Raw genomic sequence first — 27,559 nt, 5'->3', positions numbered from 1 at the left:
GCCAGCGGCCCCACAATGCCAGGCGGGGGAGCCCCTCTCTCAGTAACGCAGCACAGCATCACCGCCTCGCCTCACTGAAAAGGACAGAGAGGAGAGAAATGCAAAGGGATGTAAGATGGCAGAGCTACAAATGCTATTAGAGGAGGAAATCCCTGCCGGCAAAAGAGCTCTTGTGGAAAGCTACCAGAACCTGTCGCGGGTGGCGGAATACTGTGAAAACAATTATGTCCAGGTAAGAGGAGGCTAACGGCCGTTAAATGGGGCGAATTTCCCCGTTATCTCCGTCGTGTCTGCGGTGCTGTAGTAGAAGTGAGTGAAACCACAGGGACAGGAAATGCTGGTCGCAACTGAAAGGGATCCTCAAACCGCTAGCTACACGGAGTGGCCTCCCTTTCTCCCGGTGTTGTGGGTTCAGTCGCGGCTCGGTGCCGTGTGCTTCGTTATTCAGCTCGGTTGGGGCTGGTCGGCCCGCTTTACCGGAGCCATGTTCACATTTAAAGGCTACACTCGCTGTGTAGAAAAGCTTGCTGGGGGCTTTCAGAGGGTGTGTCGGTGTTATGACCCAGTGGTTTGTCACTGACTGCATTCTCTCATAGGTACCTGTGACTGAATAAAATGTCGACCCCCATTTTTATATATATAAATGTTCACATCAGCGTTAATGCTCCTTTTTTTTCACATGGCTTGTGTGGCAGGCGTCACACGTTTGGGCCACATAACAGTGCTGTAGAGGAGGAAATCTCAAATTAAACAATTATTCTAGTGCAAAATTTAAAAGCTAACATTAGCAAAACTATGAGTGCTTACAAAGGAATATTTTATGGATGTTATAATACCAGAAAAATAATTACCACGAAACGCTTAGTCACTATAAACTCACTATAACTCACTTGTACTGTTAAAACGATTTCCATGAGATACTCAGTCCTTCCCATTAGCTGTTAAGGCATCAAGCATCTCATCTGTGAGGTTGCTTATTATTAGTGGATATCCTTATGTAGGCCAGGCCCTTATAGACTTTAAAGGGAAAAACACAAGTCATGACAGAATCAAGGGGTAAGCCTGTCATGATGCAGGTATCATGTGTCTGCTACAGGGGTTTTTAAGCATGTTCATGGATTGAATTTAGCTTGTAATCAAATGCACGGTGCAGGTTTAAAAAAGGTGTGTCTGCTTGTTTTTTTTGCATAGAGACTGAATGTTTGATCAGTGTGAGGAAAAGTATGAATCGGTAGTCACAGACTGGGCACAAACCAGGCGACAGTTTCACTCAGCAGTGCACTCATTTCGATAGTGTGATTCCTCCACCTACAAAATGCTGTGAAATGTGATCCAGTCTGCACATGTTCAACAGCCAGATCTTTTCCCTCGGATTGGGAGTCTCCCTCGGATGAACTCACAATGATCCGTGCCTCAATTTGCATAAAATATTAAAACAATTTTGGGATTTCTAGCCTGAAGAGTTGCTCGCACTAAACCTCATCACCCTGTTACTTTGCCGCAGCGAGAGTGTGCTCGGTAAATGTGTGTGAGAGTGTGAGCTGACTAGGTTGAATGGTCTGGTGTGTGTGAACAGCAGTGTCTGTTGACAGACCGGCACACACCAGACGCCCCGCTGTGCTCCAGCATGGTAATTTTTTGACTGTGGTGCTGAGAAAGCCCACAGTTGTGGCGTAATAACACGTCAGATCACTTTTCCCTGCTTGTCACTAAAACTGCAATTTAGGTTACACCGTTTGAATGCACGTTTGGATACTGATAAGCTGTGTGTGCACCCCAGTATCAGTATGCAGTAAGCTGTATGAGGATTTTGCTTGGGTATGTTTTAAATGCCAATGATTAGTATTATTTTGTGGGCATTAAATGAGGATTCTGCCACACTTACATGTTGTGAGGTGCACCGGGTTGATAGCTTGACCCATCCTTGTCACTACTTGGCAGAAAGGTGTGTGGTTCCGTTCATAAGCTCACGGATAAATCCTAGCAAGGACAGGAATTAAGCCTCCTGCACCCCAACTCCAATTATTTTTGCTGATTGGTGACGCTCATGAATCATCAGTCTAGAATTTGCTTCAAATTTTGATGCATTTAAATTCATCTCAACATGTCACAGCTAAAGGAAATGAAAAACCACATACGTGAGGTGTTGACAACAGGCGCGTTCAGATCTGATTTTGATGTGTGATTGATGTGTCTTTCCCTTTAACGTTGTAGACATTTTGTTGTGTCATACAGCATGAAGAAAGTACGGAAAGGAGCAAAAACAGACAAAGCAGATGTGTATTTGTAGTGGACGATGAGAAAAATATGTCTGGTGAACAGTTGGTGCTGGACAGCTTTTAATTAGAGCTACAACAATAAATTGATTATTTGTCAATGATTAAATTCGTCACATACTATTTTGATAATGGATTTGTCAGTTTGGGTAATGTTAAAGGGAATAAAAGGTAAAACATCCCTGATTGCAGCTTCTTAAATGTGATTTTTTTGTGGTTTCTTTACTCTTCTATGATAGTAAACTGAATATATTTGGATGTGGACAGAACAAGAAATTTAAGGACATCATCTTGGTCTTTGGGAAACACTGATGGACATTTTTCACCATTTTCTGAAATTTTATTGACCAAACAGCAAATCAATAATGGAGAAAATAACTGACAGATTTATTGACGATGAAAGTAGTCATTAGTTGCAGCCCTACCTTCGATCGTAGCTTGTTAAGGCAATGTTCATTCTCAGTGCAGCAACATGTTTGCATCATATTACCTTTTTTTTTTTTTTATGAGTCACTTGAGGCGACTAATTCCCAGAATGCACTGTGATGGTTTATTGGAAATAGCTGGCATCATTCAAACAAGATTTATTACCCTCATTGATGTTGCATCCGTGTGATACTTTCATGCACAATGGACCAAGAGATTTGAATGTAAGTCAGAAGGTTTGTCATTTTAAAGTGTCATTAAAAATGTATAATTATAAGCACTCGGGGCTTTTTTGCTTAGAAAAAATTAAGTATTGCATTTAACACAAATCACAACGGATTTTCAGAACCATGTAACATAGTGTCACTGTCTACTGCAACATCGAGAATTCACGTGTAATATGAAGATGATTGTAAGCAGCTTCTCCTGAATAATGATTTCTTCAGGGACATTAAAAACATTAGCCAGAATCCTGCACGCATATAAACACACTTGACAAACACAACAAGGGAGTTATGGGTAAGGAAGCTGTGCAGGCCATTAAAGCTTATGCTGATATTGTGTGCAGTAACATTGGATGTGAAATATGTTTTTTAAATGTCTTTAGTCAAATGCTGTTATCATATAGGTGAACTAATACTTGGTTGTCTTGATTTAAAATAGATCTGCATAATCCTGTTGGGGAAAACATTTTATAACTGCAGTTTGTGTGTTCACAGTATCAACTGGAACAACAAAATTGCACAAAAGATCATACAGGAAATGCATGCTGGATATTTAAATCCACTCAGGGATGCTGGAGAAAAGAGTTTTATTCTTAGATTTGATGTTTGAAATGAGCCATTTGAAAAAAAAGCTGTCACACACAATGATTGGTGGCTTGAAAGCAGAACTCAGCTTTGTTCCCACCATCTTTAAGGCCTTTGTGTGCTAAAATAGCAACTCTTTGGATGATATCAAAGCTGTTTTTGGGATACTGATGGGTCTTTGCAGCTATTGGTTTGCAGGCTGGTCTTAACATTAAGGTTTGTGAAATGTTCCATCTTAAAATCTACACTACTTTCTTCATTTTGTTCCAGGATGCAGTTTGCACATCGAAACCACAAAGTGTCAGTCAATAGTGTGAGTGGCACTTCTTTGGATGGACCAGTTGGTATCAGTTTTTAGAAGAAGTTAAAGGATAACTTAATGAGTCATTATCTACTCACTCTCATGCCAGTAAAAAGTAGGGTAAGGTTTTGTGTCCACAAAACATTTCTGGAGCTTCACTGTAAAATGTTGCAGTTTCTCCTTAACACCTGAACAACTGTAGATGGAGATGTGTTTAAAACATAAAAATAACAACTTTAAAAAGGACATGAAATGGCTTCATGAAGCTTGTCCACCAAATCCAAGTGTCTGGAAACTTAAGATACCAATTGATTTGAAAAAACAGTATTTGCATCCTTTTTTAAGCTGAAATCTTCACTGTAGCTGCTAAGCTAAAAGGGTTGGGACACACCACATCTGAAGTGGATACACAAGCTCATCTACGCATATTTCTAAATCAATATGGGATCTTGAGGCTTCCGGAGACTTGGATTACTATGAAACTTCACCTGACTTTCCATCGGTATGAGGGGGAATAGATAATGACTATTTTCTAATTTTGGGTGAACTTAAACTTTAAAGAAAAATAGTTTCTACTCTCTTCTAGAGGATGTGTGGAGAAAAGGGTGCTGGGATTGAAGCCCATGAAACTACTTCATTTTTCCCTGATGTTAACCCCCCACCAAAATCCCCCCCTTCAGCTCACATGATACCCCTCTGACTCATGGCTGCTTTGTTCATGACTCATGAGGTTAATGATATTCCAGTGACAGACCTGCTGTTCAGTTTGATGTGACACTCAGAAATTACCTTATTTCAATGCATTGTTCAGGTTGAGTCTGGTGCTTAACAAAAAAAGACATTCCAAGTGGAGCATTTACAAAAAGCCTTTTGTGAGCTTAATTTGAAACATAATATCTCAAAGCAGGAGAGAGAGAGAGATCCATAATGAATAATGTGTATTAGGGAGATGTAGGCTATTATTAACATGGGGTTTTTGTGCATATTATTTTCAGACTTTTTTAATTAGTTTGATACCGCTGAAAGATTTAACCTCTCTTTAAATCCCAGTTCACACACTTTATTCTTTAATCTCTCTCTCATTAATGCACTGCACTCTGTTAAAAACAATTGTCTGTATATGTCTAAGTATGTTTATGTATTCTCTAAATCTTTGAGTGTATGCGACTCATGAGAAAAGCATAATGTGCGCATGTCCTTGGAAACATAAGTCAGCGTTTTCCTAGCTTAGGTGTGAGGACCCGTTCCAGTCTCTGTGATAATGCTGAGTAAGCCAGCAGTGTTTCCTGTGTTTTACAAACTGGCAGTCAAAGATCTGCGGGGGACCAGCCGACCCGCAGGTCCCGCCAGATATCTGCAACAGATACTGGTGCTGCAGGTGGTTTGAGAGGTAGCAGGTGGGCAGGTGGTCCTGTTGTAAAATGGTGTCATCCTGCTGCAGACTGTTAGCCTCCTGCTACCACACACACACACACACACACACACACAACCAAATAGTTGTTTGGTCACAGCTGGGAAATCATAGCTGATGTCTTTTGGTGGCACTGACACTGCATTTATGGGATTGTAGATTAGAGCATTAAAAGTAGGCACAAAATAATCATAGTGACTGAACAGCTTAAGATTGAGCAACTGATCTAACACAGTGGGTATAACCCAATTTTTAAACACACTCATTTACTTTTTTTCTGAGACCTACATGGGAAGACTCATCTCTCTCATATCTGTCTGTTTACTACGAGGCTGTAGTAACTGCTCAGATTAGCATAAAGAGTAGAACCAGGGGGAAACAGGTAGCTTGCTTCAGCATGTAACCCTCCCATAGAGCTGCATTTTATTACATTTCTGTTTTTGCACAGTTCAAACAAGCAAGTTATGTTAATAAGGGAGCACAATTTTTTTTTCTTCTTACTTTGGTTTGGAAAGAGCCAAGCAAGCGGTTTCCCATTTCTTGCACTTTTTCATGATAAACTACATTTATTGTTTTCTGGCCTCTAGCTCTATACGTAATGCAAAGATATGAGAGTGATATTGATCTGATAATTCAACTCTTGGCAAGAAAGCGAATACGATTATTTCCTAAAATATCAATTCCCTTGCACTAACGTACCGAGTCATGCACTCAAGAGGGTGTCGGTTTTTTGGCATTGTGTTGAAAGCTACTATGGAGCAGCAAGATGTCATTTCATTGTTCAGTTCTGAGTGTTGCACGGTGATGTAACTCATTCTTGACTTCCTGTTGCTCAATAAAGCTTCATGAATAAGACAAGTACATAACAATTATATATTATCTAAAATGTTAAGATAGATAATGGTAAGATAGGAATTTTTTTCCCCTTGTCATGTGTGTCTAAATTGAGCAACATTGTGTGGTAAAACGTTAATTAATGATGAATAATACAAACAATTTAAAGTTAATTTAACTTGTGAATGAACAGTGAAGTAACTACTAAATTTAAGTTTAATTATCTCTATCTGTTAAGGTAAGGTAAGGCATTTTTTCAGCTTTGACATTTCCTTCACTAAACAAGGAATTCTTGAATGGAAAAAATGAAATCAATAGAATGATTTATATTGAAGCTAATTGCTTGTTGCAATCCTGCTTCCAGTTTCCTGGCACTTCCCTATTGGACTGGTTCTCTATGTGACTGCATTGTCCCTGTGTTGTTTCCAAGCTATAAATATGTCCATTCAGTCCCGTTGCTATTTAAAGGCATCCAGAAACAGATGGTTTGTGCAGGCTGGTGGAGATTTGGGACCCTATGAAATGTCTTGGCATTCCTGTACACTGGGCTCTACTCCCACCATGCACCTGTCCCATGTTGTCCATCGGAGTTATTCAGAATTTATTGTTGTCCGTTTCCAGCCTGCTTTGCATCCACAAAGTCATTCCCTCAGATCTTAACCGGGCTTTGCAGTTTAAAAACAGTTGAGAATGAATGGTCCTGTCAAATACAAAAGGCTGCCCTCTCACTCACCACTCGCACTGATAGGAGAGTAATAATGAGAGTGCAGCATTTTTTGCTCTTGAGTTTTCGGGAGCTTATATCTTAACTTTCCTCTGCTGACCCTTTCACCCACACATCCTTCCACTAATTTCTCTTCCTCTTTGTCCTTCTGACCCCTCTCTGCTAGGCTCAAGACAAGAAGAAGGCCCTGGAGGAGACCAAGGCCTACACCACCCAGTCTCTGGCCAGTGTGGCCTACCAGATCAATGCCTTAGCTAACAATGTGCTGCAGCTGCTGGACATCCAGGCCTCGCAACTACGACGCATGGAGTCTTCCATCAACCACATCTCCCAGGTACACACCCCAGCACTGGAAGATTAACACAGACACACCTATGCATGAATGAATTTTCTTTATTTTGCCATTGTGCAAAATGGCTTGAGTGCCTGTATTAACCTTATCTGCAGAAAGAAGAGAACCTTATTTGACCCTAACCCTGATTTTGTTTTAGTCTTCATTGGTGACTGTCTGGCTTTATACTATACTGGCTTTTGTTTGAGAATTTATAATACACTATTGCACGATATTCAAGTTTATAAACTGTCCCTGGTTTCTATATCCTGTAGAGGAATTTTAAATCAAGGCGTGGTTTTGAGGATTGTCAATTGAGGATTCAACTTTCTCAAGTATTTATATGTATTCATTTGATAGGGAGGATGCGATTTCACATAGTCCAATACAGACCAGGAAAATGATGTGCTTCACAGAGTTTATAGCTGTCCCTTATTTTCGTTGGGCTTTTACACATACAGTATAAATCAAAATCTACAGCTTTCAGTATCAAAAGGCCAAAAAAAGTCAACATAAGTACAATAGAAAATAAAGTACAAACTATACAAACAAGTGTAAACTTAGACCAGTCTACTAGTCTAAAAGCAAGATAATATTCAGAGAAACAGTCAAAATTGAGCACAGTTGAATTCATGAGTTTAAACATTGTCCGAAAAATATTCTGTATATTATGAGAGCCATTTGAGACTGCATAGCTGAAAAATAAACAGGATGACTTTTATTTAATCCTAATAACGAGTAGTAGTGTTGTAGTAGTGAACTCGGTTTCACTCAAGAACAGAGGGCTGTTGTTTGAGATACATGAAGTGTTGTCATGTGTGCGCATGGGCATGGTTACAGACTAGTATATCAATCTTTATTCTAAAATTGTAATCAGGTTAGTAGTCCCCTTTCTTACTGAATGTAGCTGTAATCTGATAACATCTTTTTATCTGTAACTTTACCGGACTACAGTCACCCTTTTTTGTATCCTGATTACGTAATCCCATTACTCCCCAAGACTGACATTAATACAGTTGTAATAAGTGAAACAGACTGGTATTTCAGGTGACGACTATTGAGGGGGGCAACTAGTCGCATACATCACTGTCACAGACTTGCTGGTACTCTTCTGTGTCAAAGCATCAAAGTGCACAATGACACAGCGGTACATTATAAAAACAGACAGATATGGCAGGGGCATGGATCGTGCTGGAGCTGCCAAACCTCCACAGCCCCTCTTCAGTCCCTCCTGCTTCATCAGCAGTCCTCTCTCTGTCTCTCTGTGCGCTTCATGCGGCCACCCTGCCTGTCAGCCAGTGAATGTCCCCTCGTCCCCTCCCTGTGTGCTTCATTAAGCCTGTCAGGGATGAAGTGAAATCCTGACGCCAGCTCTTTCGCCTGGTTAGCATTTTCAGCTCCCGCTCTACTCCACAGGCAGCAGGATGGAGTACAGTTAGGTGCAGTCTAATGACGAACAACCAAAGTCTTTTATTGATCCTTTTTTAGACGGTCAGTGGTGTTTTATGCACCACCCTTTGATATTTCTGCTCAGATAAAATAGCTCTATAGGGCCGCGTAACCACTCTGATGTAGAAACACTTGACAGCTACCCAGTACAGAAGCTGTTAAGTGAGTATGGTCATTTAACTGGAGGTGGTATTTTTGTCTCCTGCCCCAGTCTGTCCATTATGTTTAATATAGTTCTTTTCACAGCAGCCATTTTGACTTTTCATAGCAGTAAAAGCACATCAATGATGGCTCTGTTCTAAATGAGAATATTGGTCCTTTACATAGAATAAAATGAAAGAGCTGACCACGACCAAAGTTGGCCCATCATAAGGTTCAATTTGGCTCGCCAGTTTAAAAATGTTTAAAAATGAGTCTATAAATCATTGCTTGTGCTGTTTAATTTTTGGTTTGGTAGAAAGTGTAACTGCGCAGGAAGTCAGTAAATTAAGCAAACTTGGGATCCTAGTACCAAATACATCATACATTTTGGCCTGTAGCCCAACATCAAATTTCAGTTTTGACACTCCAAGGCAAAAGATTTGGGCCTACCTGTATTGTTAAATTACCAGCCTTATCCAAGTCAACCAAGCTGACCTCATGCATGTTTTACGAGCAGCATTACAATATAAATGGCTGCATGAATAGTAGATATCTCAGGCACAGATGGGTTGGAGGCAATTCTAAAAAGTTGAATTACTTTTGCATGCATCTCATACAGGTTTGTCTCTGGGGCTTGATTCATTATTATAGTAATGATGTGTCCAAAAAATGTAATTTTAACATGCTTGCTTGTGCCAAGTGTTTTCTGGCTCAGGTTGTGCAAATTGTCTTGACTTGAAAGGGTTAAAATGGGATTAGAGAGAGAAGGTAGCCAAACATTGCTGCCAAATCCAAGTCCCATCTCTGTAGGATTTAAAAACCCACAGCAGAGGAGACAAAATTATACAAGAAATGCTACTACAACAGTGTGTTTAATCAAAACAGAGCTGCTGCAGCTCATGTCTCTTTAGTTTTATTGAATGGTTGTATCTAAAAATGTGTGTGTGTGTGCATTCACTTCTGGTGCCTTAACCCAAACCAGTGATTCTGGTGTGATCCAAAACATGAAGGAGCTTCCCATGAGTCTGCTTACTCCTCTTTTCCATTTCCTTGAGTCCTGCTGTTTGCTTTCAGATTCATCTGTTCCTTTTTCTCATGAGTTGTCATTATCTCAGTGTGCCCACCGTTTCAATTTGTCAGATCCTCTGAAGTTCAGAATAAACCTTTACATACTGATAATGACACATAAACGATACTTGCGATGTTTCAGTCATAACTAGAACTGTCTGAATTTGTTACCAAGCCATATATGAGATCAGCGTATATGAAATCACACGTTGACACGCCTTGGAATCTCGATACAGACTACCTCATGTTTTCCTCTTGCCAGTAACACTTCAACAAGACTAAAAAAAAGTGCAACTTGTCCGACTGCACTGCAGAGACTGATCATTAGCTAAAACACAGATTTATTAGGCTGAAACTACTGTATAGATCCAGTGGTGAAAATCACAGCTGTGCCATCTGCTCTCAGTAGCACACTGCAGAGGTCTAGCAGACAGCCAGATGTTTATTAGAGTAAAGAGATTACAAAAGAAAATGAGATTGAGAGAGTGCAGGAAGGGCAGACTGAGGTCTGTCGTCAATGATTAGGTAACAGTTATTATGTCTAGATGTTCCATAAAGATTACCTCACTTAGATGACTTCCTTTTTAGCGATGGGTGTGTAGAGGAAATGCTGGAATGGAGCTGATGGGGTCCAGTCATCACCTGCAGATGTAGGATACTTGTTGAACTGCTGCAGTTTTGATGGCTGTTGGTGCTATTATTCATAAAGATGCCTTCATTTTGGGGCTAAACATTTTCTTAGCATCTATTCAATCACCATTTCGCTTTCTTCTTCATTTCTTTTTGATCATAACAGCCCACCAGAACTGCTTCTAGTTTAACAAATAATATTCTCTCTCTTTATTTCATCTTGCCTTTCTGTCCTTCTGGGTATTGTTGTTCTCACTTTCTCTAATCTCCACCTCTACTCGCCTATCACTGGCAGGAAATAGGCGGTTCTTTTTTTTTTCTTACTTCCCAGCTGAAGCTGGGTGTGTTGCTTCAGTTTCCTCTCCTAAGAAAAAGAGGGCCCAGCGTTTTCTCTATATATATCTGTCACATGCAGCACACAGACTTCGTGTCAGACACAGGGAGAGCCTTTAACAGCAATAGGCAGCGGCAGTTGCAGGTCCACTTCACACCGGCCATCAGACTTTCAATCTCTCAGTTCTTCCTCTCCAGCACCCAGAGAGAGGCGGTGGCAGGAGTGGAGCTGTCGGGTCGACATGCTGAGATGTCTGAGTGGTGATTGATGCGTGACCTCGTTGATGTGTGGGTCTCATGCACACATACATGCACACATCTACTCACAAAACTCTGCTCTCAAATATACATGCACACACATACACACTTATGGGTTTACTTTACAAAGTCAAATTTGTCTCTTACAGTCTAGTGTCTTGTATGTATGGTAGGATTAACACTAACATTTGTCAGCACTATTCCCCAAGTATGACCTCACATTCCAGTGATGAAGACATCTGTCCGCCCCATCTTCCCCATTTTCCATTCAGCTCTCCTCCCCTCACTCCATCACTCACCCTTCCAGTTTCATCTATCATTCATAAATTGAAGGCCAGTCCATCAGGCGCCCGCTGTGAATGGGTGCTGAGAGCGATGATGTCTGTAATCGCAGAGGAGATGGAGGTCACTGGTATTTCCAATCGCTCCTGGTGCGGGGGCTTAAAGGGGAGCTTCGTTAAATGGGCCCCAGGGTGTAGGGCAATAGAGCAGAATTGTGGGTCAGTAGGAGTTCAAAGGCTGAACCCAGAGTGTGTGTCGAAACAGTGGGAGGGCAGGGGATTTAAAAACCGCGGAGGGATTAACTTGGTGAAATTCAAAAAACGTGATTATCTTTTTGTATAATTACTTGTTTATTTTGCTGCTTTCTGTTGCTAACTGATGTCACACAACATGGACTGCAACTCTCAAGTGCATGCTTGACTGCAATTGTAGAGTATAGCAGGTATTAAATATATATTTGTTGTGAACATTTTTTTTGTGAACAACAATTGCTTCTGCAAATCCTCAAATGAAAGCTGGCATTTATATAATCAGAGTTTCAAGAACAAGTTGATTTGGTTAAAGGTGAATTATACAATATTTTTTGTTTAAAATATTCAGAAATGATCTAGAATTATCAATTAAATGTGAAGAAACACCAGTTTTGATGTCTGTCCATTGTGTTGCGGAGATCTATTGAAGTTAGCATGCTAACCAGCTAACCCCTAGCCACTTCTCAAGAGATGATAGCCTGATAGTAAACAACACCAATGCTCATTACTCCCAAGGAACCAGTCCAGGCAGAGTTATGAGATATGACCGCTAACTGTATGGTTAATTTAGCTTACTAGCTAACGGCCGCTACAGTTAGAAGCAGTTAGCGGTTACTCTGAAAATATGCTAACCCCTGTTTGTTTTGAGTATGCCACTGCATTCGACAGTTGGACAATTCTTAGATATTGCACTTTTAAATAAAAAGAGTTGGAAGAGTGGGCCTTCAAGGCAGCCCTGAGGGACCCCACAAGTGTTCTTCTTTCAAACATGGCCATGTTGTTCCTGCTGCAATCATTTGAACACTTTAAGATGGGTTCATAAAATTCTTAAAAAAAAACAAAACAACAGCTCTATTCTTCTGCAGTATTTAGCCACTTTTATCAAAATCGAAAATGTTGAAATTGAAAAGTATCTTCTAAAAAATCCCTCCATAGAAGCAGAGGGAGGCAATTATGCCCCTTGAGCTCCAGGGAAGCTTTTAACAGGAACCAGATGGAGGAAGTGTCAGGGTTGCATTAAAGGCAAATGACTGTAACAGGCACCGGGGAGGCCTTTTAGTAAAATAAAATCCAATCTCTTTGCAGGGGAAATCAGAAATCGTGCATGTCTCTAATAGAAACCTCTAAAATAAAGGCGACTCTTCAGTTACATTGAATACATTTTGAGAATTCTAAGTATAAACGATACGAGAACTAAAGAGTCTGTTGTAACCCTTCACTCATGTCCCCCTTCATTTCTCCCTCCTGCAGACAGTGGATATTCATAAGGAGAAGGTGGCGCGTCGAGAGATCGGCATCCTGACCACAAACAAGAACACCTCTCGCACCCACAAGATCATCGCCCCGGGCAACATGGAGCGGCCGGTGCGCTACATTCGAAAGCCCATCGACTACACACTGCTGGATGATGTGGGGCACGGTGTCAAAGTAAGAAGGATTTAAGTCATTATCTCCAAATAATTCCTGATAGTTTGCTTGAGTGTGGACAAAACAGACTTAAATCTCACTGCATGTATTTACTCATATCAAAAGCCCCCTAGTTTCTGTTCATTTTATTGCTTCTGGTTTTCAAAAAGCACGTTCACTATTCTAGCTTCACAGCAGCCACTGTTGCAGCTAAATCCCAAAGTCATTACTCGGATATATATCGTATTGATTTCCAGTGTTCATCAATTCTGCCAGACAGAAAAACACATACTTAGTCGAGTTCACAGCTGGCACCTTCATGTGAACAACGTGATGGTCTGCTTTCATGATTAACTGGCTCACATCCACTCACGCTCCCAGCCGATCAATACACTGGTCTTTTAGGTAATAAAGTACAGAAACACCAATAATAAAATGCTCAGTTTGTAGCTGACTGTGGCTTAAAAAGCTTTGCATGTTAGAGGTTTTGTTTGTCATGTCCAGTAACAACCCAGTTAGCTAGAAGTTCATGAAAAAGTTAGTGTGTTGCAAGGACGAGACACTGTGGCCAAGTGGCACTCACACCATCACAATCCTTATTGAATTGTGGGAAAACATTCTTTCAACCATTTTTCCGGCTCATTCTTCAATGTTTTATTCTCTCTCCACATGATCCATCCGGCGTCTCCTCTCCTCTCTCCTCTTCTTCTTCTTCTTTTTCTTCTTCTTCTTCTTCTTCTTCTTCTTTTTCCTCATTCTGTCCATTTTTGCTTGTGTGCGAGTGTGTTATGTGCATTGACCGCTGCTGTCACACATTTCCGCAGCGCGTTTGAGCAGGCCTCCTCATCCATGTCTGTCTCTGTTGAGATAGTGGCCGTCTGCTGATTTTCAAACATCCGCCGATTCAAATTCAAAAGCTAGTGTTTCCTCCTCTGAGAGCTGGCTCACACCGAGACAGATTTGGCCTGGCCCGCTATGCAAATGAAGCATCATTCATGGATGCTGCAGATAATGGATTTCTGCAGAAATCAGTGCAGATCAGTGTAGATGCTAGAAATCAGTCCTTTCAAATGTACCTGCACAGGAAGACGGCAGTTCTTCCTGCCAGCACTTACAAAAGCATGACTCAGACATCTGTAAAATGACACATTTTGGGAGTCAACATTTGCGGAGCACCTTGAATTCAGCTATTTTAAAAAGGGTTAGATCATTATTAAAGTAAGAAAAAAGGGCTTGGCTACCACTTCATTTTGTATTCTCTGTGATTTCTCTGTCTGGTTTGTGTGTGTGTGTGTGTGTGTGTGTGTGTGTGTGTGTGTGTGTGTGTGTGTGTGTGTGTGTGTGTGTGTGTGTGTGTGTGTGTGTGTGTGTGTGTGTGTGTGTGTGTGTGTGTGTGTGTGTGTGTGTGTGTGTGTGTGGCTGCATTTTCGTTCATGGATGTGCATTTGTCTGGCTCGGTGTTGACAGAAATGTATATCTCATTCCATATTTTTTCCCCAGAACACATTTCTCTCTCGCAGATGTCTGTGAATAATTCAGAAGGATTGATGTAATTTCATACTCACCACCGCAAAACACACTAAATAGACATTTACAGAGAGAGAGAGAGAGAGAGAGAGAGAGAGAGAGAGAGGTATATTAATCCACACATTGGTGCAGTTGTGTGTGTTAGAGCTGCAATGATTAGTTTATTAATAAAAAAATAAATCATCATCAACTTAATGATAATCAAGAAATAATTTTTCAAGCAAACATGTCAAACATTTGCAGGTTCCAGCTTCTTAAATGTGATGTATGATAGTTACTAAAGATTCTTCAGGTTTTTAACTGTTGGTTGGACAAAAAAAGCAACTTGAAGACATCCTCTTGGGCTCTGGTAAATTGTGATGATTTTTCACAATTTCTTGACATTTTACAGACTAAATGATTATTAATTGATAATGGAAATGATCGTTAGTTGCAGCCCTAGTAAGTGTGTTTTCATTTCATGTTTATGGTGTGTTCATACTGTGTGGGAAATCAGCTTTTGGGCAGCGCAGCCTTGCAGCCTATTTGCTCCTGGCTGTGTTAGAATCCCTCAAGCACTCAGGGCGTGATCATCACCTCTCTACATTTCATCCACACAACCAGGGGAACTCACCAACCTCTGACTAGATGGGAAGTCAGACCTGTGCATGCAGAGACCCATTCACACATTTACGGATGACTGTGTCACCCCTCAACCATAACAGCCTTTATTGGCATTGCTGGCAGTTACCAGGGTGACATAGTTTCAGCCACTCCGACGGCCTGAACACCTCACTGCTGTTATTTATGACCTCACTGTGCTTTACTGCCCTGGTTTTTCTTCTTAGCGCAACACTTAAATCGTCAGCGCAGCCACATGTAGCTCAGCACTGCTCATTATTTCTAGTGTGTCTAGAGATTTAAGTGATTCTCATTCTGATTACAGTCTGTAGCACAAGTCTAGACGCTGAGGCACACAGAATACACTTACGTATACACACACATACGCACAAACAGGGTTGGGGAGTCGTTTCACTATGCATGTTTGATCCGGGGTGAGGTGGTGGTTTAACTTTTGATTACAAAATGGAACAAAAGGAAGTTATTTCTTCCTCTTTGCGTAAAACCTGTATTGGCTTTTTTTTGGGGGTGTCGGTTTTGTCTCTGGCAGGCTGGTGTCTGTGGGTTTATTCTGACAGATAATAGGCCAAATATTTTGGTATTAGTTTAACAAAATGGTCCAAAAGTTGATCACTTAATTAGTTGAAAATTAATTAACAATGTTAAGTTATTTCAAAACCTTATTGTGATAAATATTGTGACGGACAGCTTTATTTGTTATTCAGTATTAATAAATTATCAGGAGAAAATGTCATTAACATTGATTACTAATTACTGTAATTCAAGGAAAAAAAATTCTAATCAAACATTCAGTCCCACATACAGTAGACTTATTTTGATACTAGCATGTGTTCTTGTATTAGTCTCCTAGATGTTCTACACCCTTTCTCTGATGCCTTCATTGTCTCTCTTTCAACTTTATTTACTGTATGTACAAAATAACTGGATGAAGAGTAGATGTAGTTCATGCTCTCTCTAAACTCTCTTTTTTTTAACCATTAACCAATGAGCGTATCTTGTTTTCTGTCTTCCCTTTTTGCCTGCTTGCACTCAGTGGCTTAAGGCCAAGGTAAGAAATGGTTGTCTTTCTCCTTTTTGTCATTTATTGATAAAATTCCGATCAGTCGAGGTATCCATGCACCCATTAACTGTCAGATTTCAGAGTGATGACATCGAATGACGTTTTCATGGAGAAAATCTTACTCCATGAAAAGCTGATGTATTACAGTGCATCATAGCAGCATCTTTACACAGTTTTTTAATCAGTTGTTGCCTGTTCAATGTAACTACCTGTGTCAATGAGTGACATCCCATTTTAAATGCACAGTCACCTCCTTACTTTCTGTCCTCCTTCTCCCTTTAATATCTTACCTCGTCTCCTGTTTAGTGTCTTTACATCCATCTGTGGACAGAATTTTTTTTGTGCCAGTGTTTCTCCATAAAAAATGATGCCCTGCTAAAACTAAAGATGAGATGCTCATTTGAAAGTAATTCAAGTTTTGCTTAGTCATTCTAAGTGACTCCTCAGCCTTAATATTCATTGGCAGGGGAAACACTGGTGTCAGCGAATCAGATTCTATAAAAGCAGTGTTTTAACTTGTCTCTGCCCCTTTAGCAACATGGGAACAACGCGGCAGGACGAGGAGGGACTCTTTCCAGGACCAACCCACCCACACAGAAACCCCCAAGCCCCCCCATGGCGGGTCGTGGTACCCTGGGGTAAGATCAACAGTGACATTGTAGTAGTTTTAACATCCTTTAAATTCTGGTTATTCTACATCTGTGTAAACCTTTTTATATATTGATACTGTACAGTGTCTCTTAGCCCAAAGTACTTTCTCTGGCATCATGAAAGCCTTGAAACTTACCCGTGTTCTCTTTGGCACTTGTTTTACCTTTATCCAGGCGTAACACTCCCTACAAGACCCTGGAGCCAGTGAAGCCTCCCGTGGTGCCCAATGATTACATGACGAGCCCGGCCCGACTGGGCAGCCAGCACAGCCCCGCACGCACAGCCTCTCTCAACCAGAGGCCCAGGACACACAGGTAGGAGACGTTAACATATTTTCTGTGCTTGGACACATTAATGCTCTACTGATGGAGGCCAAAGCTGATCACTTAAACCACACCAGAGTCGGACCAGTTTGGTTACCTATGAAGTTGGCTTAGAGTGGTCAAATATTGAATGAACAGTGAAGTAGTGTAGCCTGTGCAAATATATGCAAATATATGCCCATATTTTTACCACTTAATTGCAGACAACATCAAGTCTCTTCGGTAGTGGAATTAACATATCATTATTCATACTCTAATCGGGATTGTCCAATGGCTCATGCAGACATACAATCCTCTTCAAAATGAACACATTCACTGGGTGATGAAGGAAAACTTCTTACTGTAGTCAACAGTTTGTGATGCGTGCTTATAATCAAGCGTCATCTTATCAGTCTGCCACATTGGCGATATTTCATTTTAAAGCCGGGATCGGCTGATACTGTCGTGCAGCCCTCGTCCTGTTCAGCCAGTATAAATAAAACAGCCCTTTAATTAAAGTCAGCACTTGATCATCAAGTTCATAGTTTAATTACAGAGCTTCAGAACAGATCCATTAATCCATCCATTATAGTTGTTAATCCACAAATAAAAACCAGTGTCCGCGTGCTAGTGCTTCCTAAAAATAAGGACCATACGTCCTATTAAATCACGGTCTGTTGTGCATAGAGGATGGGTTGCTAACTAAAGCTATTTACAGCTATTTGCCCTTCTTTGCTTTTGATGACCACACCAGTATTTCCAATTCAATGCAATAATTTATTCATGTTCAGATTTACAATTCAGCAGCTGAAGGCAGCGTCTAATTACTCCTTTAGTCTGAGCTGTTGAGATTTGAACGTGATTCTCCTCCTTTTGTATCCCAAACGAGCCTTGGCTTCGTATTGTTTTTGTAACACTGTGTAACTGTAAATGTAACTGTGGCTCGCATGGACAGCGTCCATATGTGAGCGTGCCAGCAGCATTGTCACTGTGAATGTGTTTCCACAGTGATGAGAATATTGTTATGTCGGAATGACACATGAGAGAGTAATGATAGGATGTCAAAAGCAGTCATGTAATTAGGTTTGTCTCACACATGCTCTAATGATCACCACAATGACTCTGTCTCTCTCTCTGTCTGTCTGCAGTGGCAGCAGCGGTGGTAGCGGCGGCAGGGAGAACAGCGGAGGCAGTGGAGTTGGAATCCCTCTCGCAGTTCCCACCCCCTCCCCTCCCAGTATGGGGCAAGGTGAGTCTCAGCAGCTGTGACCTTACTGCTCATCACAGGTGTCCACAGTATGGACTCACTGCTGTTTACACTAATGGATATTTATTGCACCTCCCTCTGTGCCACTTGTCCTCTCTCATTGGTCCAGTGTTATCCTGAGAATCAGCATTATCACATTCACTTAAATGTGTCGGGTCAAACAGAGGATTAGATAACAGTTTGAATATTCATATATAAAGGTACTTTTATCAAATTTGCTAACTAGCTAGCCCCATCCGGTCCAAAGCTCCCGTGCTAGCGGTGCTGTGCAGGCAAGTGTAAGAAGGGAAGGAAGACAGTAGAACGCCTGGCCCTGAGAACTGAGAAAAGAGTGTTTTTGCATAAGAGGAATTTTATCGTGGCATTTTTGACGTTTTTTCTTTTCTTTTTTATGTCGTGGACCTGTAGTGTTGACTAAAGTTAACTGAATTTAGACGTTCTTATTAAACGAACAACGGCTTATGATTTGTACTCACATTCTCTATGTTACATACTGAAAATGAATGTAGAGCTGTCAACTATTCAATTCATTCTTGAATATTTTGATAGTTGAGTCATTTTTAATAACAACAAAGTCAGATTCTCTGATTCCAGCTTCTTAAATGTGAATATTTTCTGGTTTCTTTGCTCCTCTATGAAAGTAAACAGAATATTTTGGGTTGTGGACAAACCGAGACATTTATAACTCATTCTAGCTTTTTGGAAACACTGAACATTGAAACACCCAACATTTTATAGACCAAACAACTAATGAATTAAACAAGAAAAAATCGACAATGAAAATAATTAACTGCAGCCCTAAATGTATGTGTAATATTAATAAAACTGCTGCTAATGTTGAAAGTAAGTCAGCACCTAAAAGTGACTAATCATACTGAGGTGTTAATGTGCTCACGCATCTCTCTCCTCTCCTGCAGTGGCGACCTCCTCTGCCTCAGTGCCTCAGGGCCCGGGACTCGGTCCCATACCCATGTCCCAGTTCGGCACCATCTCCCGCCAGATCTCCCGTCACAACTCCTCCACCACCTCCTCGGCCTCCATGGTGTCGGCCACCGGCACTTACCGCCGCGCGCCCTCCGTCTCCTCCCAGCAGCCACACATCAACGGAGGCCCTGCTTACCCACAGAACTCAGGTTTGATACTTTTATTGATCAGTGATGTAAAGTATGTGTGTCACAAACAATGGTTTACTCAGAAGAGACAGGCAGAGGAGAGGAGGCTAGTGTTTAATTATTGAATTGTCTATTCTGTTCCGTTTTTTGTTCTCCATGATTATGTTAAACTGCTAAACTGTCCTCTGGGACTGAAAGTTATGCATGAACCAGCCCTTTCAGAGGCTAATGAAAATGAATGATGAGCCATAATTACTGAAGTCAGGGTTGTTGAAGCCTTCCCACCTCAGCACTGCCGTGCAGTGTTTCATCAGCATTTCTAATTGAGTTACGACATTATCACTTTAGTCAGCCAGAGAAGGCGTCTTCTTCAGGAGAGACAGGCCGGCAGGCAGGAGGCATTTCAGGGAAGAAAAGACATAAACAGCTGCGAGACAAGGGGAAACCCAGGACATATGCATATTTTCTGTCAGAAGAGTAGAATTTATTTTGGCAGGCGTCACTCTGAGCCATTCTCCTCTAATGGCTCCTCTCTCAAAGGACGAGCATCTTCCTCGGCACAGACGGAGGAGGAGGCTGTCTATCGTGTCTGGGAGGAAAGCGAGAGAGACAATGATGCAGAGCTGCATCCACCAGGGACTTAAACTGGGACATCATATGTAATTAAAGCGAAAGATACGTTTGGATTTCTGCTGCACGTAATAGAAGGTTTGAAAGCACAAAAAGCTAGCGCCGCTACGTGACGGAGCTCATTGATCTCACAGGGTGTAGCTGTGGTGAGAGCAGGGTGGAATAATAAGACATTAGTGCCCAGTGAGATTACAGACGTCCCTCCATTACATGTGATTTATGAGTCAGACCTGGCATTGAGTGTGTGTGACATCATGTCTTTGAGCAAGGACAGCTGTGTTTGTCTGTTCATGCATTTCCCTTTTTAAGGCAATGTTGAAAAAGAGCCTCATTACAGGAGAAGATGGAGATTTTAAAGTGTGTCTGAACTAAATGTTGCACTTTCAGCTATGCAAAAAATAACTTTCTAGGCAGATCAGATACCGATGCTGCAGCTCTACCTGTCAATGCCTCTATTTCTGCTGTGTCATTCCAACCACAAACCATCACTGTCATGTATTTGGGTCCCTTGCAGTGCTTCACAGCTCTTTCACTGTTGCACAAGCCCACTACGAGCCTTTGCTTCTGACTTAAAGCAGATGCTGATGAGGTCGATTCTCAGACCGAGACGAGATGAACACCTCTTTAGCCCAGCTTGAAAAACGCAGCACAAAAGAGCACTGATTGGAAATGTGTCCGTGTATTGCTCAGCAAAGCTTCCTGCACCGTTTCGCTCACTCACAAGCTTTTTGTTTTCTTATTTTCCCCGTCTATTTCATTCTCTTACATCTTTTTTACACTTCTTTTTTCTCTTTCCTTCCTGTCCACCGCTCTGTGTCTCTTTGCTGCTCTGTCTGCTGCCTCTCTCGGTGTTGCTGCTCCAGTGTCTGTGGCTCCTCCGCCTCCTCCTCCAATGGTCCAGCTCACCCCACAGATCCCTTTGACCGGCTTTGTGGCCAGAATGCAGGAGAGCAGTAAGTAGAAAATCCATACAGAGACATGCATATGCACTTACTTAAGCAGAGATATGAATCTAATCAAGTCAGTGGAATAATCAGATTTTACGTCTCTCTATGAAGGAAAAGATGCATAGAGAGCCCTTTGATCATATCTCCTATCAGCACTCTGAAACTGTCCACACACTGCCTCACTGTCTCCTCTGTGGCTTGCTACACTCGGCACACCTTTTCTCGCACTGTATTCGGGGTCGACGGGGAGCCCACACCCCTCGGACGTCTGTCTGTTGCCATGGTGATGGATCACTGAAAGCGTGCGTCCTTTGCTCTGTCCAGTGAAGAGAGAAAATGTGACCTGATGCCGTGTCCTGATTCACCATCCTCCTGTCTGGAGAGATGCAGCTGTGTAGGGATCTAACTGTCTGTACCCCTCTGGTCAAACGTAGCCGTCAAAGTGAACCGAAGCACACTGCTTGATATGCGTCGCACAGCCGGATAAAAAATAGATGATGCTTTAAACCTTAAACCTTTTACCCTTTCTTCCTACAGCCAGATTCTGTTCCGCCTTTTTCAGTTGAGGCACTTTGTCACGAAGGAAGTGATGCGTTTTACATTTCCAGCAGCAGAAACGGGGATTAGTATGTAAATGAGAGAAGAACTGGGTAGTTAGTATGATCAGCAATAGCTACCCTGACAGCACAGACAAAGAAAAGAGTGCCACAGTCAAAAAGAGGTCACAGCGCTGAACACACACTCATTGTTTTATCAAGTAAAAACACTTAAACAATGAGCCGAGAAATACTGGATAACACTTACAAACAGCACCCACACAAACATTTTTTTCTTTTAATAGAGAATGTCTTGATTGTTCCGTCTGCCTGAATCGTAATTTACTCTTGTTTTTATAGGGAATGGTTGATAGACTCCTACAAGCTCTGACTAGATGTCGTCATGTTTGCTCTGTTTACACAGATCTTAAAGCAGTAATGGATCGGGCTAATAAAATCCAAGACAACTATTGTTTTACAGTGAAGGATTTTTCAGCTCTCCGGGCTCAAACTGATTTAAAGTCTGTCGTCAGACCAGTGGAAGAACGCAAGCAGATTGGAATTAAAGGGATGCATTAAATTCAGTCCCCTGGTGCAACATTTGTTTAATTCAAGAGCAGGTTTATAAACTAGATAAGAGGTGCAGCTTTTTCTCTGATCGCCAGACTTGTGCTTATAAGCCTGTAGGGCGAGTTCCTGCATGAGGACAGAAGATGATGTCAGGACTTTTGAAAATAACACTGATCCGCCCAGTTTACCACCTCGCACTTGTGGTAAATGAAAGTACAAATGATGGTGATGGATAAAAAAAATGATAGTTCCATTTCTGCTGAACGTTTAGCCTAACCCTGATTGTAAGTGTAGATACACACAATCTCGCTCTCTCTCTCACACAGTGTTTATTTTTCAAGTGTATGTTTAAAAGGCCACTGCTAATTTCTCAGGGGAATAACCAAAGTAAAAACTAAAATACATATCATGCAAATGAGTGAAGACCTAAAGAAGAGGCTACAGTAAAGGTATATAAGCTTTAAAAAAAATTTCTGGTTCGAAGGCGTCTGCAACAGCGTCACCGGACTCAAAATTTCAAATAAGCAGTAGCAGCAGTAATCGTGGTAGTATTAGTAGTAGTAGTAGTAGTAGTAGTAGTAGATGTTAGGTAGGATGACTGCTTCACTAGAGAGTAAAAAGGACCCTAAGCTGCCCTCTAGTGAACATTTAGATCACTGCACATCCACTGAAGCATTTACTCTCTGCATTGGTCTTCATAGTAAAAGATTCATAAAGTTTTCTGAACTAGTAGTTAGTAGTGATACTAATACTACTACTAATAGTAGTAGTAGCAGTAGCAGTAGTAGCAGCAGTAGTAGCAGCAGTAGCAGTAGTAGCAGCAGTAGCAGCAGTAGCCGAAAATAGTTAAAGATTCAAATATTGTTCTAGGATATTTTGGCAGCACTCCGACCCAATCCATGAGAGAAAATTATAATACAAGAGGTTCTGAAAAAGACTTAAATTTAGAAATGTCATATGTAAACTCACTCTGCAGCAACAGATCGGATCAGAAGAGCAGTCACCTGATCAGTGCACTCCTGCTCTCTTCCTTTTTTCCATCATCTTTTCTGATCCTCTCCTTGTCCTCGTTCAGTAACAGACAGCCCCGCCCCGCCTCCTCCGCCTCCCCCAGAAGACATTGGTGTGTTTGAGGAGCCCTCCCCTCCTCCCCCTCCTCCACCTGTGGATTACGAGGAAGAGGAGGCCGCCGTGGTTCATTACAGCGATCCTTACTCTGACGGAGACCCCCACTGGGCCCCCAAGGTTTATTTAGAGAAAGGTCAGTGACGGGAAGTACGACTGTGTGTTTGCTAGCGATTTTTCAACCCAATACATTTGTGTAATGAGAACTTTCTGTGGTGTCATTGTTTTTCCCAGTTGTGGCCATCTATGACTACAGCAAGGACAAGGAGGATGAGCTGTCCTTCATGGAGGGAGCCATCATCTACATCATCAAGAAAAACGATGACGGCTGGTTCGAAGGCGTCTGCAACGGCGTCACCGGACTCTTCCCAGGAAACTACGTCGAGTCGATCATGCACTATGCTGACTAAAAAAAGAAGAAAACAAAAAAAACACCCAAAACAGCACTGCAGTTTACCGTGAACATGTACAGATGTATGCAGTCCAGCGATTGCAGTTCATAGAGTTCCCATTTTGACTGAAGTGCCATGGTGAATTTACAAATGGTTTTTCTTTTGGGGGGGACTTGTGCTTGCACCGTTTTGTTGTGCTCCCGATAAAATGAAGAAAAAAAATAAGCATTGCACAAAAAAGGGAGGGTGCAGAACCTTTGGAAGACCGTGGGTCTGTTAGTTTACACTGTGGACCAAAGGGTGCAGGAAAAGCTACCGCTGCTCCATCTGCGGTGGCCGGTAGCACTTCTCAAACTTTAACGGTCACATTTTGCCTCACAAGAAATTACATAAAATCAGAATAGATCAAAGGTCCCATATTGTAGAAAACATACTTTTTTTTTTTAGCGTAGTTTTTTAATTATAAAGCACGTCTCGGTGCTGTATACATACTTTGACAGTATCAAAACGCTCAATCCTCAGAGAAATGTACACGGCACGTATTCAGAACTGTCTTCATATGAGCCATCAGGACTTCCGTAACAATGTGATGTCACACTGTACAGCCACCACCCTCAGCCACGCCCCCAGTACGATCGCGGTTGCAACACCGGCAGAGCTGATGTAGCAACATGGTGGGCGGTGCCCTGCTCAGGCCTGTGAAAGCTGACCAATCAGAGCAGACTGGGCTTTTCGAGGGGGGGGCCTTAAAGAGACGGGCACTAAAACAGAAGATGAAAAGTAATGTTTTTTGAACATTAAAGCATGTAAACATTATCTCGTAAACATCCAAATAAAAGTATAACATGGGACCTTTTTAAAGAATGAGTTCATTATGTGTAACCAACATTTCCAGTATTTCCAGTATGCAGTAAATCTAGACAGTGAAGTATTACTGTGAGCTCATGAACATATGAGGCAGAGTAGCATTGTTATGATAAAGTGCTGCACAGTCTCTTGCCCCTTTATTTGCACTGTAGACCAGCAGACCGACCCTTCCCTCCTGTCAAAAACATCCATCTTACCTTATCAAAAACAACAACAAAAAAAAAGGACAAACAAACATCAACAAGTGCATTAGGACACGACTGAATGTTCAATGCCGTCGATGTCCGAATCACACAAGATGTTTAAGAGGGAACAAAAGCTATTTACTATGCTCTGTGTCGGCTGTTAAAAAGGGTGAACCGAGTGTATAGAATGCATTACAAAAAAAAAAAAGACAACAGTTTCTTCTTTCTGGTGGAGTTTCCTTTCTGTTCTCTAACTTGTATATAAAGTGTAACGTGAGAAGCTGCCAGTACAGTACATTTGTCAGTTAGTGTGTTTCACCTGTGAGTCTCCATCAGCGTCAGTGGAGGTGATGCCAAGATCGGATGGTGTTTTTCAAAATGTATTTGTTTTTATTTTTACTTGAATATTAATTTTATTCATCACTCACAGTGCCATTTTAACTTGGGCAAAGTGGCCGTGTATAAACATTTATTTTTCTATGTTGAGTCACGACTATTATCATTTTGATCATGATATGTGGTGATGCTGTCCAGCCACTGTAGCAGAGCTCTGAGATGAAGCAGAGGAAGGACTAACCCGTATGTTTTAATGTTGTTTTCCATTGTGTCGAAAAATAGCTGCACTGATGATTAGTTGTCAACAACTGTGATGACTTTATGAATACCGTCATTGCTTTGATTTGCTATCCAGAAGTACCGACTAACCTTTACACTCGTCGTCTCTTCTCTCAGTGGTTGCTGGTGTGGTGCTTTACATTGGTGCTCAATAACCATAATCACCAAGCCAAACAACCTCAAAACTAGACTGATTTATATACAGTAGTTTTTTTTTAGACTCGTTACTTTGTTCCACAGGGGGAACATCCATCAGATTTGATTGTAATTGTCTGCAATCACATGTGCATTTTAGTGAATGTAGGCAACTCAGCAGTAATGTACTAAAGTTAGATTCAGTCTGCTGCTTACAATATGTTTTTGTCTATTAACACACAGATAAGTCTGTGCTACATATGAATGGCAGCTGCTAGCTGCAGTGAAGGAATGAATTGCAATCCCAAGGTCTTAAATCAGCGCTGACGTGTGAAGACTTCTGTTGTGATTTCTGCAAAATAAGATGCCTGCTCTTACAAAGTTGATTGTTGGTGCAGTAAAAACCTGCTGTCAAATGTTTATCTCGGCATCCATGTTCGTAACAAGCCACAAAAAACAAACATAATCAAATGTACTTGGGGTATAACGGGCATTGAAGATGAACTTTTATTTTGAAAAAGATACAGACTTCCTTGTGTTGTGAGGGGAATGTGATCCAGAGGTGACTAAGAAAAGACTCAAATGAACAGTATTCATTCAGCCTCTGTGCATGAAAGTATCTACACATCATTACAGTGAATGATCTGCCACTACATCCCATTCTTGATTGTATTTTTTCCATCATGACGTCAGTTTTTTGTGAGGAAACTTTTTTCTACCTAACGTATTTCTAGCTTTGCGTTGTTTATGTGTCGGAGACTGCTGAAGGAAGGTTCGCTAGCAGTTTGTATGTAAAGGATTAATTTATACTTTTTTCATAGAGAAATCATGAGACAACCACTGACGTGCAGAAAACTTTGTAATGTTTACCACTTAACGTCTAGCATTTCAGGGCATCACAGGTCAAGGCGCCTTTCTTTGATGTGTGTTTTCTTAATGATGAAACATGGGGGGAGGCGAGGGTGGGGGGGTCAGTAACTTAAATGTTCATGGGAACAGAATCCAATATTTGTCTTCTCCTCTCAGTTTGTACATAGGATGTGTTCATTGAAATTTATGTACAGTCGTTTTGTAATAAACAGCTCATTGAAACAATGAACAGATGTGTGTTTTGTGTGTCGTAAAGCGTAAAAAGTCGAGTTTATGCAAAATAAATATTATGCATCTGAAAATAAATAAAAAAAGCTTTTAAAATATGTGCGTATACATCATATGTCATAGGACATTTGTACAGACGTGTGCACAGTGGAGGCTAAATTGTCAATAGTCACACGCCGGCCATTTTCCTTTTGACAGGGTGGGAAACTCAGATGCTGAGAAATGTTACGCTGCTGTGTTCCAGGCTGGAAGTTGTCTAAATGTAGGGAATCTGATAAACTGTTGTCAACAAACCAATTACCAGATGATCATAAACTGTAAAGATCATAGAACATGGGGACGTCTGGCCATATTTCAAGGTTAAACAACAAATCTGATACCACGTTAGCTAACGTGAGCATTCATAACCTTCCAAGCTAACATTATGGTTTGATTACATCCAGTGTGTTCAATAAGTGAGTCCAAGACATGCGTTCATATTTTAGAATGTGCCTTTCCATTTTTTCCATCCTCTGGATTTTCATAATCCATCATCTTCACAGTTGCTGATCAATGTGAAGTAGTGATGTAGTGAAATTATTGCTATTTGTCACATTTTCTACGTTTAAAACGACTTGCAACCTGGAAAAAAGCAGTATGACATTTGAGCTTCCCGCCCTGAGAGTGATGTCCGAGGAAAGTGGCCACCGTGTGAATATGATCTATGGGCAAATAGATAGTTGAAGTCCAACCTGAAACACAGGAGGAAGCAAAGATGTGTCTCAAACTTGTGAGCGTCCAGGAGGAGGAGGAGGGATGAAGTTAGGTGGAGGCTCATCTGAATAGTCTTCAACACGGCTGTTGGCTGTAAAGACAATCAAATGAGAATTACACTCAGAGGTGGGTTAAAAGGTTTAAACATGCAGTATTTTAGCCACATTAAAACCTATATTAGTAAAAGTTATTGCTGTCCGACAGTATCCTGTCATTGTTCAAGAACAGCAGTAGA

The 27,559-nt window shown here is 41.3% G+C and overlaps 2 protein-coding genes across 5 annotated transcripts in view; one reads left to right on the top strand and one right to left on the bottom strand.

Annotated features, from left to right (window-relative positions):
* Positions 1–12: 12 nt before the first annotated feature.
* Positions 13–26,572, top strand: LOC311267034 (abl interactor 1-like). 3 transcript variants are annotated; one of them, XM_084369829.1, is made up of 11 exons: positions 13–232; positions 6,948–7,115; positions 12,776–12,952; positions 16,113–16,127; positions 16,674–16,777; positions 16,964–17,104; positions 18,241–18,341; positions 19,277–19,492; positions 20,965–21,054; positions 23,230–23,415; positions 23,514–26,572. In XM_084369829.1, exons 1-11 carry the CDS (start codon positions 116–118, stop codon positions 23,687–23,689), a joined length of 1,491 nt encoding a protein of 496 aa, XP_084225955.1. In that variant the 5' UTR covers positions 13–115; the 3' UTR covers positions 23,690–26,572. The 3 variants fall into 3 exon arrangements, with proteins under 3 accessions (XP_084225955.1, XP_084225956.1, XP_084225957.1); XM_084369830.1 differs by lacking the exon at positions 16,113–16,127; XM_084369831.1 differs by lacking the exon at positions 20,965–21,054.
* LOC311267035 (amyloid beta A4 precursor protein-binding family B member 1-interacting protein-like) overlaps positions 24,635–27,559 on the bottom strand; it is a 16,511-nt gene continuing 13,586 nt past the window's right edge. For both annotated transcript variants that reach the window (XM_084369832.1, XM_084369833.1), the window contains exon 13: positions 24,635–27,415. In XM_084369832.1, coding sequence (XP_084225958.1) covers positions 27,333–27,415 — 83 coding nt within the window. In that variant the 3' untranslated portion in view covers positions 24,635–27,332. The remainder of the gene's footprint in view (positions 27,416–27,559) is intronic.

Source organism: Pagrus pagrus (genome assembly GCF_965226575.1).
Source record: "Pagrus pagrus genome assembly, chromosome: 12".
Lineage (NCBI taxonomy): Eukaryota > Metazoa > Chordata > Actinopteri > Spariformes > Sparidae > Pagrus > Pagrus pagrus.
This window is presented reverse-complemented; position numbering and strand designations above follow the sequence as displayed.

Excerpts from the sequence above, each read along its gene's own strand:
- LOC311267034 (XM_084369829.1), top strand. The coding sequence starts at position 116 with ATGGCAGAGCTACAAATGCTATTAGAGGAGGAAATCCCTGCCGGCAAA. Across the intron at positions 7,116-12,775 it reads CCATCAACCACATCTCCCAG|ACAGTGGATATTCATAAGGA; the intron begins GTACACACCCCA and ends TCCCTCCTGCAG. Across the intron at positions 16,778-16,963 it reads GCGGGTCGTGGTACCCTGGG|GCGTAACACTCCCTACAAGA; the intron begins GTAAGATCAACA and ends ACCTTTATCCAG.